This window comes from Topomyia yanbarensis, chromosome 1 (genome assembly GCF_030247195.1).
Source record: "Topomyia yanbarensis strain Yona2022 chromosome 1, ASM3024719v1, whole genome shotgun sequence".
Classification (NCBI taxonomy): Eukaryota; Metazoa; Arthropoda; class Insecta; order Diptera; family Culicidae; genus Topomyia; species Topomyia yanbarensis.
Genome location: NC_080670.1, coordinates 38,054,660 through 38,077,302, shown reverse-complemented (window position 1 = coordinate 38,077,302; position 22,643 = coordinate 38,054,660). Strand labels below are relative to the sequence as shown.

At 37.6% G+C, this 22,643-nt stretch overlaps 1 protein-coding gene across 1 annotated transcript in view; it reads right to left on the bottom strand.

Moving 5' to 3' along the window:
* Positions 1-22,643, bottom strand: part of LOC131677389 (uncharacterized) — a 56,497-nt gene that overhangs the window by 20,654 nt on the left and 13,200 nt on the right. Inside the window, exons 2-4 of the mRNA XM_058957182.1 lie at positions 15,968-16,210; positions 8,768-9,021; positions 5,275-5,447 (exon numbers count right to left, since the gene is read on the bottom strand). Coding sequence (XP_058813165.1) covers positions 5,275-5,447; positions 8,768-9,021; positions 15,968-16,210 — 670 coding nt within the window. The remainder of the gene's footprint in view (positions 1-5,274; positions 5,448-8,767; positions 9,022-15,967; positions 16,211-22,643) is intronic.

The window sequence follows — 22,643 nt, the reverse complement described above, 5'->3', positions numbered from 1 at the left end:
ATTTTTGTTATTTTTGTAATTTTTGTAATTTTTGTAATTTTTGTAATTTTTGTAATTTTTGTAATTTTTGTAATTTTTGTAATTTTTGTAATTTTTGTAATTTTTGTAATTTTTGTAATTTTTGTAATTTTTGTAATTTTTGTAATTTTTGTAATTTTTGTAATTTTTGTAATTTTTGTAATTTTTGTAATTTTTGTAATTTTTGTAATTTTTGTAATTTTTGTAATTTTTGTAATTTTTGTAATTTTTGTAATTTTTGTAATTTTTGTAATTTTTGTAATTTTTGTAATTTTTGTAATTTTTGTAATTTTTGTAATTTTTGTAATTTTTGTAATTTTTGTAATTTTTGTAATTTTTGTAATTTTTGTAATTTTTGTAATTTTTGTAATTTTTGTAATTTTTGTAATTTTTGTAATTTTTGTAATTTTTGTAATTTTTGTAATTTTTGTAATTTTTGTAATTTTTGTAATTTTTGTAATTTTTGTAATTTTTGTAATTTTTGTAATTTTTGTAATTTTTGTAATTTTTGTAATTTTTGTAATTTTTGTATTTTTTGTATCAACTGTAATTTCGACAATTTTTGTGATTTTATGTATTTTTGTGATCTCTGTTAAATTTGTTATTTTTGTTATATTTTTTCCGCAATCTTTGCAATTCTTTTTAAATTAAAAAAATGTAATTTTTGTGGTTTTTGTAATTTGGGCTATGAAGTGGGTGGTAGAGTAACCAGCACAGAAGGATGTATCCTGTAGAAAACTTTAGTGAAGGCAGACGTACGATTTTGCAATGAAGGTTTCTTTACATTCTGTAGTCCTTCACTGACGTCGAACATGGAGTGGGCAGTTTGTGAGAAGCATACCTAAGACAACCACCAGGAGATTCGCCCAAATTGGCCAAGGAACTGGCAGGCGAAAGTGGAAAACCTTTTTTTATGCACTTCGGCGGGATAGCGAGACCGAGAACATTAATGCGGCTGATCTAAAAAGAAGGATTGTGACGGCTTGTTACGCGAAAACTGGAGCCACGAGGTAGACGGCATCCAGTCCCCGGCGGTCCAGATAGAATACCAAACGTGGCGCTGAAATTTGTGATCCTGGTTTTCCGGACATGTTCAGGATGGTGGTGCAGATGATGGCAACGTCTCCGAAATGCTGCTAAAACCATGAAAAGTTACCAGGCGATCGCACCTCGTACAGACCTATATGTCCGCTGGATACACTCAAAAAACTCGGAAAACTAATCGACAACCGGTTGAGCTTCAAGAACCACATCGACAACTCCTGCAAAAGATCGGTGAAAACAACGAACGGGATAGTAAGAATCATGTCAAACGTCAGCGGTTCGAGAAGCAGCACGAGATGTCTGCTAGCTAGTGTTTCGTCATCGATACTGTGATATAGGGTTCCGATCTGGGATGAACCGTTGAAAACCAAGTTAAACCGCGAAAAGCTGCACAGGACGCTCCGGCTGATGGCCGTACGAGTCGCGAGCGCATACAGAACAATATCGTTGGAGACAATCGGAGAAACACCGAAAACGTGAGAAAAATGGTGAGAATCGATTTGATGGCGAGGTGGCTGCAGGAATGGACAATACGGGATAAAAGGTAGACCTATCGGTTCATCCTAAACCTGTTGACTCGGTTCAATAGAAAGTACGTAGAGGTCAACTTTCACCTGACACAGCCCCTGTCGGGCCACGGCTGGATCAGAAAGTATCTTCATCGGATCGGGTACGCAACGTCGCCGTTGGGCCCGGAGTGTAAGAACATCGAGAAGACACCGGAGCACGTGGTCTTCGAATGCCCAAGGTTCGAACCGATACGCAGGGAGATGCTTGAAACGGGAGGGCCGGACATCAACCCGGATAATGTCGACGACGTAATCACGTAGAACGCGCAGTGTTGCCAAACTTATCGGTTGGCACGTACTTGATATCAAAATCGTACAATAGTAGGTTGAGGGCGAAACGTTGCAACTGGTTTGTCGTTTAAACCGGTATCCCCTTCTTAGAACCAAATATCGAAGCAGCAGAACGTGGTCGGTTTGCAGACGGAATCTCCTACTGAAAATCATTTTGTGGAACTTTGTGGCTGCAAAGATGATTGTTAAACCTTCGCGATTGGGTTGGCCGTAGTTTTGTTCCGGTTTCATGAGTGTCCTGGAAGTATAGTGAACAACCATGATAAACCCATCGGGGAATTTATGACTGATGGTTGCTCCGACGCCGACAGATGATGCGTCAGCCGGTACTGTTGTCTCCTGTTTCGGATCGTAGTGTGTCAGCAGGAGTCCTGAGGAGAGAATCTGCTTGAATCGCTCAAACATTTGCTGATGCTCCGGATTCCGGATGAACTGTGTCTCCGACTTCAGCAAGTTTTCGACCGGGTAGCGCGATTGTCGTTGTTGGGTACAAAATTGCTGTAATAATTGATCGCCTCAAGACAAGAGCGAATACCTGAAACGTTAGTGGGAGGAGGCAGTTTGGTTATTATCATGGATCAGCTTGCAATCCACGGTGGTCGTAGATATGGCCCAAGTAGCTAATCTGTTGCTTACTGAAGCTGCACTTTTTGGCTTTGATGGTACAGCCGAATTCCCGAATCCGCTGAAGAACTGCTGCCAGATTCCAGTCGTCCTCTGGCAACGATGACGTCATCGAGATAACCAGAAATGCCCTTAAGACCCGGCGAGCATGGTATCTATGAGATGCTGAAAAGTACCAGGTGCTACCTTTACACCAGGTCGAAAGCGATTGTAGTGCTAGAGACTACGGTGCGTATTAATTGTCGGTAAATGGTGATACTGATTGTCGATAGCCAGTTAGCCAGCTTGGCAAAGATGTCTTCCGGTAGTGGCAGTGGATACAGTTGAGGCTTCAAAACAGAATTTAAACCTGTTTAATAGTCTCCGCAATTTCGGATGTTACCATTTGCTTTGCGGACTACGACGATCGACGTTGCCCATTCCGAATGATCAACCGGTACATTGCATACGTCGCAAATTGGGTGGGGTTCGTCCGGCAGTTTCGGTAGAATAATTAAGAAACATAGCTTTCATGTTCAGTTGTGCACAGTTTGCGCAACAGTAACCTGACTTTCCCTTCGTTGATCAAACGACATCTTTCTCTAACAATCCTTTATACCTGCTGTATCAAGCCGGAGTCACGGAGTCAAGAATTTGCTCTGGATCAGGTGGTACTTAAACGTGGATAGATGAATCTGCACTCCGAAAAATGTTTGCTACTGCTCGTCGTGTTGCTGCTGTCATTGAAGAAACTGTGCCATTAGCAGCTGGTGCTGAAGTTGCGTTGCTGCATCAGGTGCATGAACTGCATGATAGGACCTGCTACCGGTCATTATCATGTGGAATATGACAATTCTCCATGCTTGTACTTTTCGTGAATCGAAACTTCATCCACTATCCGCCAATATAATCGTCGCCACTGTAGTAACCTGGGGCGCGGGGCAGGTTGGGAGTCTACTCGTTAGCAAATAAAAGACACTAGCGTACAGACTACATTGAATACTGACTGGTAAAATATACAGTATATGCTCAAACGGACAGTAAAACTGACTGACTGATGATGATTCCCGATAACGGTGGCAAAACTGTCACTAAGGAGTCTAGCGCAGAGATTGGCGGATTGCAGGGCAGAGTTGCCATCACTCCAGACTAGTTGTCTCCAACACAACTAAACCATGTCGACCATGTGTTATCGATCTCCGGTACAATTTCAATGTGGGAGAATTCTCGATCGGAGTAGCACGGACTAGCCACCGGGAACTGATGCTCCCAGAGCAATTCGATACTCGTAGAACGGACAGTGGATAATCGATATCGGGTTCGGGACAAAATGCGTCAACGGCTTAATAGAGTAACACAGTGAAAAAAGGCTACTGTGAAGGAATGTGAGGTAAGGAGGTCGGCATATCCAATTCAGTTGACGTCCCGGAAAATGCCGACATTTCCAGCAGACCTGAACAGGTCAACTATATTGCGAATGTTGGACAGCGAGCAAGATATAGCAGCTCTGTAGAAAAACACGAACCTTTAACCCTTTCATGCCCAACTTTTTTCTAGTGCATGTAGGGTTTCAAAACTATTTTTCCTTTAAAACGGTGGGGTGAAGAAACTCCAAAAACCATTTTTCATAAAGGTAGGTGCTTTCCTTGCAGTGCTAGAAGCTACCCAATTTTTACCTTCTAATGCTCACTACAATTCTCCTAGAATATTTACAATAGTCCAACTGCGTGGAAAACGTAGCCAAAAATAGTCTAAATTGATAAGTTTTATCAGTTTTCACTAATATTGCAACATAAAGAAGTTATATGAAAAATTCATTTTCTGTCGTCAACGTAAACGGTCCCTGGCAGCACTGCTCCATCGGAGTTCAATCAGACTAATTGCAATAACTTCAGTTCTAGAGCTGATCCTTGTAACCGTTAATACTCAAATGAAAGCCAATAATCACATTTATTAGCCTTACTTGTTTTTGTGAGCAAATCTTGCCTCAATCAAAAGTTATAGCTGTTTAAAAATGTTGTTGTCCACAAACAACATGGGCATGAATGGGTTAACATAAAAGAAAAATGGCGTAAGCACACCTGGTCAAACCCTCACCAGAGGTGGGAGCTCTGGTCTTGCTATCTCAAAGGGTACTTTAATAGCGTAGTGTGGCCATGGTAAAAGAATAAAGTCGAAAAAATCTTTCTCAGATGACTCAAAATCAAACTATGAAAAACTATGTATAATATAATGGGTTATTGCTAAGCAATTATTTTCGGCATTAGCGTGTTAATATGAGTATTTCACTAGTAGCAGGTTTCTCGTTATGTTGCCAAATAAAAAGAAATCGGTTACGTAAGCCAATCTGTATCAAATCGTCAACAACATTAAGCATATCTTCTACTTCTCACCTATCGTCTTTCGATCATGCGTAATCAACAATAGAACCGTAACGAAACACATGAACGAATTACGTCAATGAACTAACATGTAACATATAAAAAACAGAAACATACTAGAGCCCTATGGACGCGAAATCCGAACTGTCAAAAGTCTTATTATTTTTCAACAAGGGAAAATTGAAATAATCACAATCCTCCACAGGGCTCTAGCGAACAAAAAAAAACAATCACCGTACATTTCGGTTGGCTTAACTGAAACCCTAAATTGACTTAGTCACACTCTGGAGGCTACACAACCGGTCAGCCTAAGAAGCATCGTTTGGTGGCTGGCGGCCCTGGACCGCAAGGCACATCGATATACTCACTCGGATCCTAGTCCGACACCGGACGATTCGTAGTGGAAGTCGGGCTGGAAGTGTGAGTGCGGTGGTACCGGTGCTCCGTGGATGTATTCCGACGGGTGTCCCCGGGGTGGCTTGGTGTAGATCAGCTCCGGTAGGTTGGCAGTGATGGTACCATGTTCGTGCGGTGCATAGAACTGTTATCGGTAGAAGGGGAAAAAGGAAATAAGAAAAACATTGAATCATCATTAAGGTTAAAGTTATTGTCGAATCGCATGCTACCGAGTGGTTTTGGTTGGTTCAATACACATTATGGCGATTAAATGTACTGTTAAACTAGTTAAATTAACAACGATGAGTCGGACGATTGACGAATGGGTTCAGTGAAGCGTAATTTACGCAATTTCGGCTTGTTAGGTGGGGCCGGCAGACCCAACAGCTGTTGAAGATTCACGTTTGTCAAAACAAAAACAAAAAATAAAGAACCACCTATCTTGTAATATAACTGGGTGGCATACATTGATAATTGGGCACGGTTATACTTGTGTTCCCAATCGGGAACGGGGCTAGCAATTCAGGTTTCCAACATTGGGTTTAATCTTTCTTCGTACTTCGCAGCTCTTTGGCAAGATTTAATCTAATGGAACTTTGATCGTTCGGACCCATTAAAATAATATCTGTGGGCAAAGAAACAAATCTCATAATTTGCAACCCGAGGGCGAAATAAGTGGAGTCATAAAATAAGATAAATTAGTTAGCTTTCACCGTTTCCAAACATTTTTGTCCAGAGAGAATGGAAAGAGTGGCGAATAGTGTGAAGCCAAAAATACCTTCTTGAACTGTCAATCTGGTATCGAGCAAAGTAAACATACATTGATTGACGATCAATTGGGTCATTCGATCATGTCATTCAAAGTCGATATTTTTTTGATGTTTAAATGTTGAAATGTTGAATAAAAAATTATTTAAAAAATTGGTTAACCTTCCATTCAATCATATTGAGCCAGTTGGGTTATCTTAAGAAAAAAAATTTAAAAAATCGTTTAAGGATCGTTTGACCAGTGGGCTGTCAGAGGGGCAAAAATGCTAATTCCTGTGACAAAAACAATTGTCAAATAAGACCGATAGTGGCAAATATGAACTTGTTTACATTTTCTTAGAAAAACAAAGATAATGTTTATCTGTAACATTTGTGAATTGAATTGGGCTTTTAAACGCTATGCTGTTTTTGGTCTTTTCCGCTGCAGCTGACGTTAAATCAACATAAATTTTTCATTAGGGCTTAAATCACAAATGTAAACAAACTGCGTTTTCGCTATTATGGCATTATGCGACTAAAATACTACAAGATTGAGTTGAAAATTAGTTAAAATAGTTTTTTAGATCGATTTATAATTAAAGAAAACAAAACGGCGAAACATTCATTTTCTTCGAGATTTCGACTTAGGCCCTTCTTCTCATATGGAATGTAAAGGCCAAACTAAAATTTTTTGACAGAACAGGGGCGAATGGTTATTATTCACAAAATTATTCTGCAAAAGCGGTTCAATTATATAAATGATAATTAATATCTACTATGATCATGTCTACTCGGTGGTTGTTGCACATAAACATTCGAATATTTCGATATTTTCATGAAATTTGAAGAAAAGATACACGCGCCCTTTCATTTGCATTGGATTTCTATGCGCCCATTTGCTGAGCCCTATTAAAAAATATCCTGTCAAGCTCGCCTATTTACCCAGCCCTACCCAGCAAGACAGAGTCAGTTTAGCCCATTTACCGCGCCCTTCTGAAAATTATATTCACAGTTTAGCCCTATCGCAAATGGTGGTTGCTGAAGGGCGAAATCACGACTGGAATGCAAATTGGGCGTAAGCATTCTTTTAGTTTCTTGCCACTAAAAGCACATAGGAATCAAATTCTTTGTTATATTGTTATAAGGTTTAACCAATGATGCTTTAGAAAAAACATGATAATAAAATAATTTATACCTACAATAAAAGTAACATTTAAAAAAGCATCGCCGAATATTGAAACTGATTTTTCTCCATTTGAGCACATTGCGACTTAGGCCCTAATGAAAGATCTGTGTCGAAATATTCGTTATCAATCTTTTTTTCATTTTTTGTACGTAAAATCATGAATAAAAATAACATTACCTTCCATTGAATCACCTTCGTCCCTATCTGTTTGCTGGGTTAAATGAATTGGAAATAAATATTGTGCCATTTGAAAAGTTGAGCTTTATCGAGGTGTGTAATAAAAGAAGAATTTTATTCTTAATTTTATGACTCACTTTTCCATAATTCGCCAATGTTTACAGATTTATTTGAACACAGAACGAAGGGTTCTATTAGTGACACCTAGGTGCTAAAATTCACTTAATGAAATAAGCAGGCCCCTGCTAGGCGGCCATTTTGTTCTAGCCAACATCTGCCTTTGTTAAAACCAAAACAACCCAATGCTATCCCAGTCAAAAAGGGCAAGTTGCTGGCTAACGGGGGGCTATTTGCCAACTCGGATGCGCTAATTGCCCTTCAATTTGCCAGCAAATGGCTGACAATTAGGGGGCTATTTCAAATGCAACTTTTGGGCGATTTGACGCAGTCATTTTTTAGCCGCTCTACCCGCCCATAAATCGCCCTCAAATCGCCCACGGAACGCGCCATTTAATCGCCCTGAATTGCCTAATATGAAAATTTCAAATATTACTTATTTTCGGATTCATTATCTACTCACACAAACTTATCACTACCGTAGGTAATCACCTTATCACGCTGTAACTATAGGAAGAATCAATGGTGAAATTGGCACTGTACACCAAAACTTACCACAATCTGACTTTTATTGTGAGTTTGGGTCAGATATCTTGTTCCACTATATTTACACACGATTCCACAATTTCCCACATTTGTTGGCTAAATGAAGTGCACTAGACAAACAAAATACAAGCGATAACACGCCAATCGTTTAAAAAAACCATTTTAAGCTTAAGCTAAACATGAACCGCCATGTTTGAAAAACGCAAAAACAACCATGTCCTTTTCAGCCGCCAGAAAATTTGTCTAAGTGTTGAAATTGCCTTTAAATCGCATTCGCAAATTGCATTTGTTCCGAGGGGCAATTAGCACAGGCGAGTTGAGTCAAACGTCAAACTTTTTAAATCGCCTGACCATGTTCGTCCGCATTTTTTTGATAGGGATTGCATGGGCGACATGGGCCTAGAATATCTCCATAGCGGATGATAGGGATGACATCCCCCTGGAAATAAGTGTTAAAGAAGTGTTGCCAATCTATTTAGTTTCTCATTTCGCCCATCTTAGTATTCACTCTTGCTTAGTTTTTAGTTGTTATCGTCTTTAGCTTTTCTTGGTGTGAGTTGAATTTAGAAGTTTTGAGTGATTTCGTCGCGTCATGATAGTGCAACGAGAAGCAAACGCGTTCGACAAACCAGTTCAGTTTGACACATTTTCAGTCGACGGAAATGAGTACTGATAAAACTAAATATTCTCACCGAGTGCAAATGCTTGATGTGATGCTGGTGATGGTGGAAGTTCGGCTTGTGGTAGGATTCGTGGTAGTACGAGCACAGTTTGAAGATGTGCGACAGTGCCGGGAACAGGAACAGCAGGAACTTCAGGATCAGCTTTTTGGCCGTTCCGACGCCGACCAGCAGCGGGAATAGCCACATGATCTTGATTTTGATGATCTTCAGCACCAGAATTACGCCGAGGAAGGCCAGTAGTAGTTTACCGGTGAATAGTTTTTCTGGAATGGAAAATCGAAAGGAAAGAAAATGACGTGCAAGAGATGTTAGTTTTTTCACGGTGGCTCCTGATTCACTTTTACAGATCCGATATTCCATTTTTTTTTTGTTTTCAGTGTACTGATCCATTATTCCAATATCCGTTCAATTGATTCGATAGTGTTTTTTAAAACTATAGTGAGCAAGTTGTGAAATATGCGATCGTCAACGAGAAAGTTCGAAACATCCGGAAATCTGGGGCTTGATAAAATGTATGATCTAACAGCAACCTGATTCAGTCTCCAGGTTACGCAAATTCGGCAAAAGTTACGTCACCAAATAATTTTTTGGCACTAGGTGGCGTGACTGTGACAATAGCCCCCTGAATGCAATCAAGCACATTTCACAACGCGGTTGACAATAGTGAAACTGCAGAAGTAAAGTGAAATAAGAACAGAATTTATAGTCGATAATACTGATGAAGCACCGGTATTACTGTTAGAAACGGGTGCACGGCGTTAGGCTCTTTATTTTAGATATTTTGTGATATAGATATTTTAGCTTAAGCTCATCCTTAAATTATCATCATATTATAGTAGTCAACATAAGGACGTTTTTTGATGGTATCCAAAGGGGAAAACAGTTCGAAATGGTGCGTGAAGCGTAAGCCATTATGTGAAAAAAAATCTCCCAGATGCAGGATTAGAACCTGCAACCTTTGAGACTCCGGCCCAATGCACAAACCCTTATGCTATCCCTGGCAACCCGTACTTCGGTGGGTGACAGAGCTAATGAAGACTGTCGATTTGTGGTCCCTTGCCCAGTTAACAGAGGTAGAGGGGAAGTTAAATAGAGCAAATGTGTTGGGTGGCAGCTGTGGTTGTGTGTGGTCTCGCTTTGGAGGCAGAGCACGATCACTATCGCGAATGCGATAATCATTTGTTCTTTCTGGGACGTCATCTTATCCCAGGGATAGCATAAGAGTTTGTGCATTGGGACGGAGTCTCAAAGGTTGCAGGTTCGAATTCTGCCTGTGGGATGATTTTTTTTCATAATTGCTTTCGCTTCACTATTTTCGATCTCTTTTCCCCGTTGGATACCACCAAGTTGTTTTAAATAAATAAATCTAAATAAATAGTTCTAAATAAGGTATTGGCACAGACGTCAAAATCCAAATAAATAAATAATTTGTATTAGGACGTTATTTGTAAGCAAATGAACAAAAATGTTTTTTTTTTAATATGAACGTTTTTTGATTTTGTTTTGTGAACTTCAATCACGGTTTCTACCATGTCACTACAAAGATTTTCTGTGCGGTGACTACTGTATGAACATTATTCATAAAACCAAAGGTTGATTCGTGATTTTGTTCGTAGATTTATGAACATTATTCAGAGTCCGACTATATAACGTGAACTAATTCATGATTTATTACATCTTGAACATGATCTGGTTGTTGTGATTGTGAATTAGTTCACAAAATCAAAACATAGTTTCTTGTAAATTATTTGACGAAACTCGGAATATCATGAACTAGTTTATGATTTCTAATATATTAGTCATGATACAATATCTGTGCTACTGAAACAGTTTATCAAATCATAAAATATTATTCATGTATACGTGAAATGATTCATGATTGCTAGCGAATTAGTCACGACTCACCATTCGTGCTCGTGAAATTGAAATCATTTTGATGTATTCGTAAACTAATTCATGATTTCTAGTATAATAGTCACGACTGACTATTCGCGCTCGTGAAATAAATCAAATCATAAAATATTGTTAATGTATTCGTGAACTGTTTCAAGATCCTAGTATAATAATCGACGACTGACCGTTCGTGCTTGTGAAATAGTTTACAAAATTTGGGTTTTGTTTTGAAATAGATAGTTATGTCCAGCTTCTAGCGATTAATAATAGGTGCGAGCAGCAGCTATAAGACATCTATTAGGACCTTAAACATCGTTATCTATTTTATAAGGTTCAATGTGATTTCCGGACAGAAAAGAGGAATTCCACGAAGATCCGTCCGAAAATCTTTAAAATCGTGACCGACCATCTTAGATTCCGATGAAACTTTACACATTTCACCGGCATGAAAGACTAAACATTTTCCACAGGTAATAAGATTATTTTGACTCAAGAGCAACTTTTCAAAAGGACGTAAACGTTCCCGCGTGCATGAATTTCAATTTTTTTTGTTCGATTACCGTATTTTATACAGCAAAACTATCTGAGAACGAGTTACAGGGAATGAATACTTCTGTCCGAAAAAAATATATACTGAAAAAAATGTTGTGTCATTTTTCAACAAAATAAAAATTTCTGTTAAAAATTAAATTTCGAAAAAACCCATTTTTTTTAAATTTTAATATTTTGTCAACAAAAACCTAAAGAGAAAGGAAACATTTTGAAGGTGATTGCGTGATGGAGAAAAAATCGGTAAAAAAGTTTTTCTAACAACTTCAAACATGTTTTTACATTTCCTACTAATTGACATACAAAACTGTAATTTTATTACAGAATATAATTATAAGCATAATTTAAAATCAAAATGCATTTAACAAAAATCTTCCAAAATGTGATAGTTTTCGAGATATTTGGAATTTTGCTCCATCAAAACCAATTAATTCGTGTAATTATGCTCTTTTTAAAAGTTATTCGCGTTACCCAATCATAAAATCTCAAAAATCTAATGTTTATCGTTTTAAAAACGTAAATGCAACTTTTTCAGTGTATTTGGATCATGGAGAAGCTTTCAATAAAAAAGTTTTCCTAACAACAACTTTTGACATATTTTTGTAATTTATACTATTTGCAGTCAAAAATACAATTTTCTTTCTGAATATGGTTCTATACGCCATTTTAAATCGAAATGCTCATAACAAAAATTTTCTGAAATGTAGTAGTTCTCGAGATATTTTAACTTTTGTTTTAACAACGCAATTATTTTGTTTTATTACGACCTTTTCATAAGTTATTCGCGTTTCTCCATCAACAATAATAGGTTTTTAAAAAGGCCCATAAACTTTCCTGCAACTTTTTCTTTGACATCAAGGCGATATTGTAAATCTTTTGAAAGTTACATGAAAGCAACCAAAATATGATTCAACTATATAGTTTAATCATCAGACCCTATGGTTAAATAATATTTTGGTTACTTTCATGTAGCTTTCAAATGGTTTACAATAGCGCCTAGATGTCAAAGGAAAAGTTGCAGGAAAGTTTATGGGCCTTTTTAAAAACCTATTATTGTTGATGGAGAAACGCGAATAACTTATGAAAAGGTCGTAATAAAACAAAATAATTGTGTTGTTAAAACAAAAGTTAAAATATCTCGAGAACTACTACATTTCAGAAAATTTTTGTTATGAGCATTTCGATTTAAAAAGGCGTTTAGAATCATATTCAAAAAGAAAATTGTATTTTTGACTGCAAATAGTATGAATTATAAAAATATGTCAAAAGTTGTTGTTAAGAAAACTTTTTTATTGAAAGCTTCTCCATGCTCCAAATACACTAAAAATTTGCTTTTACGTCTTTAAAACGATAAACATTAGATTTTTGACATTTTATGATGGGGTAACGCGAATAACTTTTGAAAAGAGCATAATTACAGGAATTAATTGTTTTTGATGGAGCAAAATTCCAAATATCTCGAAAACTATCGCATTTTGGAAGATTTTTGTTAATTACATTTTGATTTTAAATGATTCTTAGAATTATATTCTGTGATAAAATTACAATTTTGAATGTCAATTAGTATGAAATTCTAGAACATGTATGAAGTTATTGTTAGAAAAACTTTTTTACCGATAAGTTCTCCATCATGCAATCACCTTCGAAATGTTTCTTTTTTCTTTAAGTTTTCGTAGAAAAAATAGAAAAATTTAAAAAATGGGGTTTTTCGCAATTTAAATTTTTAACATAAATTTTTGTTTTTTGAAAAATGACACAACATTTTTTTCAGTGCATATTTTTTTGGATAGAAGTTATTATACCCTGTAACTCGTTCTCAGACAGTTTTGCTGTATAAAATACAGTGAACGAACAAAATTTTTTTGAAATTTATACACGTAGAAACGTTTACGCCCTTTTGAAAAATTGCTCTTGTATCAAAATATTCCAATTGCCAGAGAATATCATGGAGATTCATTCACCGAACACGCCTGTAAAGTTTCGTTCGAATCTACGATGGTCATATTTTGCGGTCGGCCGGTTTCTCATGGAATCCCTCAAAACGAAAATTTAGCTGAACATCAAAAATACATTATAGAACTACAAATCATGTTGGTTATATAGTTCACGAAACAAGATACCGCGAATCAGTGACAATTTTATGATCCAGTTCATATTATCACGTTACTCTGAGTAAAAAAATCCGATAGTAATTGAACATTAACATCATGAGTCACATCTAGTCTTAAGATAGCTGTAAACTTTTTTTTCCTTTGTAAAAAAAAAATATTTCAACATTGTAACCTCCTAGTTTTAAGATATCCAAAATGTAAAAACATAAGCATTTGGCACCGCTAAGCTAACGCATTTGTGCCTATCAAATAAACGAAATGAATAAAAAAAAATCATGAGTCACATTACTTCGCGTGTCAAATTTGAATGTGAGCTCAAGAATAAAATATCACGATAACGTGCATATAAATTACGAATAAGTGACTAAGATCCTGAAATCATGAACACAAATCTCTCAACTTGAGATTAAAATATCACGAAAACGTGAATATGAATAACGAAAATCGTGACGGTCTTGAAATCATGAACACAAATCCTACTCCTCTGCCAGAAAAATCCCAAACTAAACTCATGATCAGAAGTTAGTAAAATCAATCGCTACAACGCTCCTGAAATCACGAACATCGTTTACATGTCGGTTCTTTTAGTTGATATACTTTATACAAACCATTGTATCCCAAAAATATAAATAAGAATAATCACAAAAATAAACAAGTTCGTGGAACAACAACAATAACCCAACCATGCGTTGGAATGTAGCGCCATGTATATTTTAGGCACGAATTAGTTTTTAGAAAACAAATAGTTTCACGAACACGAGGTTTATTATCAATAATTTAAAGATTTTCATAAATCGTTTAGTTTAAGAAATCGTGGTTTTCTCCGAATTTTTTTTTCCGTGTAGCAATCTATGGTTAAACTTTATCTCTCAGGTGAATCCGCGCAGAGCTTTTTCATACGGTATAGTTTGTTTACAACGCTGACACGTGACAGTCTGAGTGTCATAGGTTCGCATTGTAATTTAAGCATATCAAATTTCATAAGCATTGCCAAGATTACAAAGGAAGGGATTGGGCGGTCTAGTAGCATTTCTATCACCCGAGCACTGGTAAGAATGCCGGGGAAGAAATTCGTTTGACATCACTTCTCAATTCTGCGACTTGAAACGTCGGATTGAGCTATCGGGCGTACGTTGATCCAGATCTCTGCAGTCGTATCTCGATTGCACTTTCCTCTACTAGCTGGTGACTATCGATAATGACACCAGCACAGAAACTCAGAGACGTAATCTGATTGGTGGCCAGACCTCAGCAAGCACGCCACCGCCGGTTTTCTACAGAACATTGCGTGACCTACGATCTGTACGGAAAACTTCATAGTTTGCCCTGAGGGATTGCACTGATAAAGTAATTTTGCTGAGCCACGTTTTGCTGCGACGTATTCAAATGTTCCCCAAAAAAGTCAGCAAAAAATGAATCTCTAGTGCAAAAGTCAGTTAAAGACCTAATATTCATCTGCCAAAAAATCCGTATTTAGTTGCACCAAATAATGGATTTTAGATTTTATCTGGTAGCCAAGTCGGTGTGTCGGATACTTATGCGACGTAGTCGAAACCATCACTTACTTAAACTAAAAATTGACTAAAAATGAACTCAGTAAAAACCGGTTTATTCTTTATATTTTTGTCCGATTTATATATCAAGTAAAAGTTGACTTAAACTTGAATTGAGATCTATCGGTGCGATCATGGTAAGCGACATAATAAGCCGCATTTTAACCCTTACATGTCCAACCTTTTTCTTTTAATCGAAGACAGTCTAAATTGATAGGTTTTATCAGTGTTCAATAACATTGCAAAATAACGAAGATATATCAATTCATTTTTCAATATTGTTAGTTTTAAGATAACTGTAAATATTTCCTAAAAAACTATTACTATTGAATTTCTTGTTTTAAATTTTTTCATAAAAAATCTTTTGCCCCCTCTCTTGTATATAGAATCTTATTTCTAGTCTTAAGATAGCTGTAAAATTTTTCTCTTTAAAAAAAATGTTTTTCAACATTGTAACCTCCTAGTTTTAAAATATCCAAAATGTAAAAACAAAAGAATTTGGCACCGCCAAGCTAACGCATTTGTGCCTATCAAATAAACGAAATGATTAAAAAAAAATCATTTTTCGTCGTCAACGTAAACTGTCGCTGGCAGCACTGCTCCTGCGGAATCCAATCAAACTATTTGTAATAACATTAATTCTAGAGCTAATACTTGTATCTGAAAGTGCGCAAATGAAAGCTAATAGTCACATTTATTAGGCTTACTTGTTTTTGGGAGCAATTCTCGCCTCAATCAAAAGCTATAGCTGTTTAAAAACGTTGTTGTCCATTAACACCATGGGAATGAAGGGGTTAAGCATAGTTTTAAACAGGCTATAACTGTGACATGTTTATTCCAATTTTTCAAAAATCTAGACGAACTTCTGATGCAATTTTTAATTGAATTGTTAAAAGCTACTGATAATATTGACAAGATTGCGGACAATAGGATTACTTTACAAACACAACCTAAAAGTTGTAACAATACGGGCATGTAACATGATAAAATTGTACGTTTATGTAGAGCAGAGCTAGTTCGGAAAAAGGCTGTGCACAATCTGAAAAGTGAAACAGGGACAGCGAGAAACGGACAGACAGACAGACAGATAGATAGATGCTCACTAATTTTCTTGAACAGAATCCTCGGCTCTGTTATACCCCTGGACTGGAGTGCGGTGCGCGGGATGAACTCCATCTTGGCGACCATTCCGTTGCCCTCGATGGCACGCGGTTCGATGCGTAGGACCGCCCCGTCGAACATGATCTCCGGCAGGCGCACGTTGACATCGTGGGTCAGCATGAACTTCAGCGTTTTGCCGTGCAGTGCCGTGGTGACTTCCTCGATCGGGGACGTCGGCTGGTAGTCTGTGTGAGTTGGGGATAGAAAAGCAAGATAAAAATTAGTGATAATTATCGTTGGGGGGGGGGGGGGGTGTCATTCCGTGCCGGGGAAGGATGATTTATGTTTGACTGTGGTAGTTTTTAAGTGGTTCAGCAAGGAAAGTTTGTTGGGAATAATTGCGAATGAGTAACTTCGTCCGGAATTATTACAGCAATTAACATTGCTGTTAGTACAAAGTGGTATTGTAGTTTCGAAACATTACTAAAATAACATGGTGAATATTAGAGATTCAAATAAAAAGTTTTTGAAATTATGAGCTGTTGTCCAAGACTTATTCTGGTTGCAGAAGAAGATGAATGTCGTAAAATGATTTTAAGACTGTTCAATTAAACTTTACTTCCAGCGATTTATGGTGCTATCAAATCGCGAAACCTAACATTACCAATGGAAATAACCTCGACTCTGTCAGTTTTTTTCACTACGGGTAAAAAAATCACATGCTTTGTTTTTCTTAGCAGCCACTCTCAGTTGTTTGTTTTCTAAACCACTTACGGGCCCACTCGAAGATCCGATTGAATCAAAATTAGGTTTTATTGGAGCTACTCGTTGAGTGTTTGGTATAAAAATGGTAGATACTTTAATAGACCCTTCAGCTGCAGCTGAGCAATCATCGTTTATCTTTATTCCATTTATTATTGACAAATATAATTTCAGACAAGTCTCAGCGCGGGGAATATGAAATAAACTAAATCGAAAAGTCCTTCGCTGGAGTTGACATTGCATGCTCAGTTAATTCGATATGGCTCTTTAGTGTCCTTCCTCCTTACTGATTCAACGATCAACAAACCGGTACCTGGCTTCGTCTTGTTTTTAATCAATATTTTTCACGTATCAGCATAGGCATCCGTGTGCTACTTTGAGGCATCCAACTGAGCAGCGAAGCCATAATTGGGCCCCGCAATAAAAAACAACAGGTCTTCCGTTCCTTAGGATGGTAATTATTTGATGAAGTAGAAAGTGGTGTCGGATGGTATGCAATCTCAACTGAACTGTGACACTGAAGATGCGTTGAATGGCGCGAAAAGTTTTCTGGGGATGGTTTGGGATGATTATTCGAATAATTAGTAAATATGTTCATAAACTCATGCTTTGGTGAGTCGATTAGTCGATTATTGTGATGAACTCGTTTTTAAGATTCTGGAGAAGATGAATTGAAGATAATCAAGCAAACACATTCAGATCTCGAAGCATAGTAAATGTCAATTGATAATCTCAATGTTATACACACGTAAGGCAAAGAAACGTCTTCACGCTTTTAATTTTTGGGTTCTTGATATCAAGCTGAAAAGCAATGATCGATGCTCAGAATGGTCACGTCATCCAGCTCATGAGTCCCGCCAAAATCCTGAACAGAATTTGTATCCTAGTTCTTAACAAAATTGTAGAAAAACTCTGAGAAGGCTCCCATTAATAACATGAGCAGGATCCAATCGGTATTCTGAGCAAACTTTCGACAGAACTTAGAACAGGTTGCCGTGATAATCCTGGTTGAGATTCCATTAAAGAAAAGCAAAAGCCGGCTCTAAAGCAATTGAGCCAATATGTTTTAATTCCTGATAGAGGAACCGAGTTCTGTTAAATGATGTCAAAAAGGTCGCAGCTGATTACCCCTCCGAAAGGCTGAATGGATTTACGGTATTGTATTGCAATATAGCATGTGCCAGTTTGTAGAAACTTAGTGTTAAATAGTCTAGTAAAGGTTGTAGATCTAGTCAAATACAACACAAAACAACGGTTGATCAATTTATTTTTTAAATATTGTTTTGTGTTGCTTTCGATGAATCTAGTAACTTGAAATGTATAAAAACACTGTGACAGAGTGTTATCAACAATTAATACCAGTTTAACCTGTTTTAATGCGTCAGCTCGAAAAATAGCTATTCGTATTCTACCGGCGAAATTACAAATACGCTAGCAAACGCGACATATTAACGTCCATGCGATAAAAAGAATGAGCATAATAACCTACAAACGCTCGAGCTTTTCTCGATAATACAAACCCGCTCGCAAACGTCCAATATCTCGCAATCGACAAAAAGGCCCGGAGATTAAGTCGACGTGTTAAGCACTTACGAATTTATAAAAGCGGTCTCAAGTGCCAACATACGAACGGCCACCCTCGAGCGACAGGGGTATAGGTATAGGCCACCTTTTGCCGTTTTTTGCTTAAACTCCGGACTGGGTCGGGTTCTATCCCCAACCGCTGTCTGTTCGTTCACTTCGACAGGTTGATGGATTGCAGCCTGTCTCAGTTTCGTTTCGAGCGGGAGTGGCATTAGTGAAGATCGGCTAGGATCTGTGGTCGTATGCTGACAGGTAAGGGGGACAAACGACGCGCACGTGAATCTGCTGATGTATCTGCCTTGCAGAGTGAATTTTACGGTACAGTTAATGGTTATTTTGGGCAGCTCAAAATTATTTCTTGGTTTTCTTTAGTAGATTCGGTTTGTATACAACAACCGTCGATTAATATTTTTTTCTCAATAATTAGTTGTACGGAAACCAGCCCGAATAGGACTGTAATCTGACTAGTATCGATGATCTCGGGTCAATACGTACTGAAAATCATGTGCATCAGGTTAACGATCCTTTGCATTTCCCTTCAGTGTACGTGTATTTCACAAACAATCCGATATGGAAATAGGAAACACTTTCCTATATTTATAACATCTCGAGCTACCATAACTCTTGTTCTGTACAACGTATTATCACTCGGTAGTTTTCAATCCAATAAATATATTGTAGAGAAGCAATAGCGAAATTTGTCTGAATACTGTCGCAATAAGTAGTCCGGCCCATTATGCAGATAAGATTAGCTTTTCTAGGCAATACTCGGCTATCTGGAGTTCAAATTGCTTTTGTTTAGAAAACATAGGATACTCTCGGTAGCCGGCTACCCAGAGTTTAAAAAGAGATAAAAACTAAACAAGATCTTTTCCTTTTCAAGTGATCGTGTGCTCGAAAACCAACTACACTACTACCTAATAGGCCATGCATCGCTTGCTTGGAGCGTATCCTATCCTTCCCCGTGAACGATGGAGATGGGGTCGGCCGGCAATGATGGCTATCATGCTGGTGAGGTTTTAATGTGGGTCGAATTGGTATGAATTCTCACTCACCCACCGCTTCCTAAGCATCTCTGATTAGATAATCAGCAGTCAAACATGATGAAGTCGGCATGTAATCCGACAAAATCATCGTCACAACGCAACGCAACAAGACAAATCTCAGGGCGTCACAGTTACATATTTCAGTGAGATTAGGGAGCTCACTTTCTTACTTCATCTGAACCGTACACTATGAAATTAAACGTCAGAATGACGGTCCGCTCGAACATTCAAAAACCCACGCGAATATGCAAATGGCCCCTAAATTCTTTACCTAAAAAAAAGAAACAAACTTATATACACTAGAAGTCTCAAGCCTTATACCTTAGTGACACTCACTAAGGAGGAGCTCACTCCTTTTTAGATCTGAACCGCACACTCCAAATCGTGGTTTGCGCGAACATTCAAAAGCTCACGCGAATATGCAAGCAGTAATACGGTTACACAAACTAATTTATAATATCATAGAATACGACCGTGATCACAGAGACAAGCAACTACGATCATCCACGAAAACCTACGCCCGTGATCTTGCAACCATAAAAGCGCGTATGTGATTAAGTGAACGTTTTAACACCAGCGAGTTTAAAAGCGCGGTCTCAAGTGCGATTATACAAACAGCAGCCTAGATCCATGCCCTCAGTTGGACCATTAACACACTCAAAATTAAACATCAGGCTCGCGGCTCGCGCAAATACTCAAATACAAATACTTGCCCTTAACACGCAAAACGGTTTAGTCCAATTTTTATTGCATAATACCAGGCGTTTGGTTTCTTGAACCAAAAGACAAGAGTTCGTCTTCGCTTTCTCGTCAGCAAACCAGAGTTATATTTGCTTCCCGGGACATCACTCGGGACATGTGGCTTTAGGCGTTCACATATGTCGTGTGAACTGTTTGGAATTTTTTGTGTCTAACTAGTGCTAATTTGGGTACTAGTTTAGATACATCGTCTAACTAGACACCCAGATGGTGCTAGTTACTGACGAGATGAATTCTGCATTCTCTTCGACATCTGGAATACCTCAAGGAAGCCACTTGGGACCGTTGATGTTTCTGATATACTTCAATGATGTACATCTAATTTTGAAGACTCCACGATTATCGTTCGCAGATGACCAAGATTTTTCGCCTAATTCGTTCAATTGAAGATTGCAGAGTTCTCCAACAGCAGCTTCAAGTCCTTGCTGATTGGTGCAATACGAACCGCATGTATGTAAACCCGAAGAAGTGCTCGGTAATATCTTTTTCACGGAAGAAGGATTCGATTTATTTTAACTACCGTCTACTAGAGACAGAAATCGAACGTGTCAGTCACGTGAAGGATCTGGGAGTGATTCTGGATTCTCAACTTACGTTTAAACAACACGTATCCTATGCAGTAGGTAAAGCGTCTCGAGCGCTGGGATGCATATTCAGGATAGCCAAAAACTTTACGGATGTTTATTGTCTTAAATCGTTGTACTGTTCTTTATCCCGATCAATTCTAGAATATTGCCCTGAGTGGGGAGCCCGAACTATAATAATGGCGTTGAAAGAATTGAAAGTGTGCAGCGACGCTTTTTACGTTTTGCGCTCTGTAGATTGCCGTGGAGAGATCCTGTCCGACTACCTAGCTATGAAAACCGATGTCAGCTGATTCAACTCAAGCCCCTACATGTTCGATGGAATACCGCAAGAGCTTTGTTCATCGCTGACACTCTGCAAGGCCGTATAGATGCCCCAGCTATTTTGGAACAAACGTCGCACCTCGAGCACTACGTAACAACAATATGTTCCGGTTGCCATTGCGACGCACAAATTATAGTATGTATGGAGCCATCACTGGTCTGCAACGAATTTTCAACCAGGTAGCTTCAGCATTTGATTTCAACGTTTCTCGACATACTCTGCGTGTACGTTTCTCCAGATTGTTTAATCATTTCGTTAACAACACTTGACCTTTTTATTCTTTGTTTGTAATTATTGTATGATTATTGTTTTTATGTGCGACTTGAGTATTAGAAATAAGATTAGTATTTAGGCTAACATCATTGGGGCTTTGATATGCCTGTTGATGTATTAAACAAAATAATCAAAATAAACAGAAACACAAAAAAACAAAACTTAATTAATACTCAAAGACGCTATGTTAACATACAAACGCTCGAACCGTTCGCGATCGTCCTACGCTCGCGATCTAGCAAACATGAAAACACACCTCTGCACAATGTTTTGTTTTGGAAAAACGTGCGATAAAGTATTGACACAAATAAAAAGGAAAAGTGCACAAAAATGATGTCTTCTCGGACGGTTTACGATGATCCAAGACCTTCATTTTCAGGATGTCGGTTCAGTGATTGATCCCCCATGAAGGGAGATTTTTTAAGGCTTGAAAAACATGCTGATATCTTCAAAAATGTCACTCAAGACAAAAAACCTATATTTATAATACACTCGAAGTTGTAGACTGCTGTTTGTGAATGACCCGTCAAAAACGTTTTTCAACATAACTTCTTAAATATTACAGATAAAGCTATCTTCCAGAAGAGAGAGATTTTGTGAATTAGAAGCTATTGGATAGATTTTGAAAAAACTTATCGAAAGTTTCATTAGTAATAACTTTTGAACAGGCAAAAATGGGCAGCATTTTGCAATTAGAAGCGCAATATTAATTCCATAAATATCAATGGGTTTTATTTGCCTCTCGTAGTCTCCAGTAGAGTAGAGACGATTAGAAAAAAAATGTTTTTGGGTATGGCATAGCGTAGTTGGTAAATCAATTTCCTTGTACGCAGCTTACCTGGGTTCGATTCCCAACCCCGCAAATAGGGTTAGAGATTTTTGAAAGAGATTTTTTTAACCCGAAAAAAGAGGGGAATCTATAGTCAAAATGAAAAAAAAACAAAAAAAAAACAACGTTTTTCAAAAAATGTCCAATAATCTTTAGAAATGCTCGAGATATAAATAAATAGCATAAATTCTTCCAATATATAAGACTCGTATTTGAAAAAGATATTTGATCAAAATATCCAAATGTAACGAGCGATAGCTCCTAAAGTATTCAAAGAAGAGACTTAGCGATGATAATCGTGAAAGCAATCTCCACAACTTTTCCGACGACGTCAACTCATGACATCTACCAAAAAATAAAATTAATTGAAAAATCTCACTTCTAGGAGTATTAATCACGAAAATCAGCAGCAAATGACAGACCTTGATATAACTATATATTTTTTCAAACCTTGCCGAATTACATCGAAAAAATATGAGATAAGCCAATGTTGTCCATTTTGATATTACAAACTTT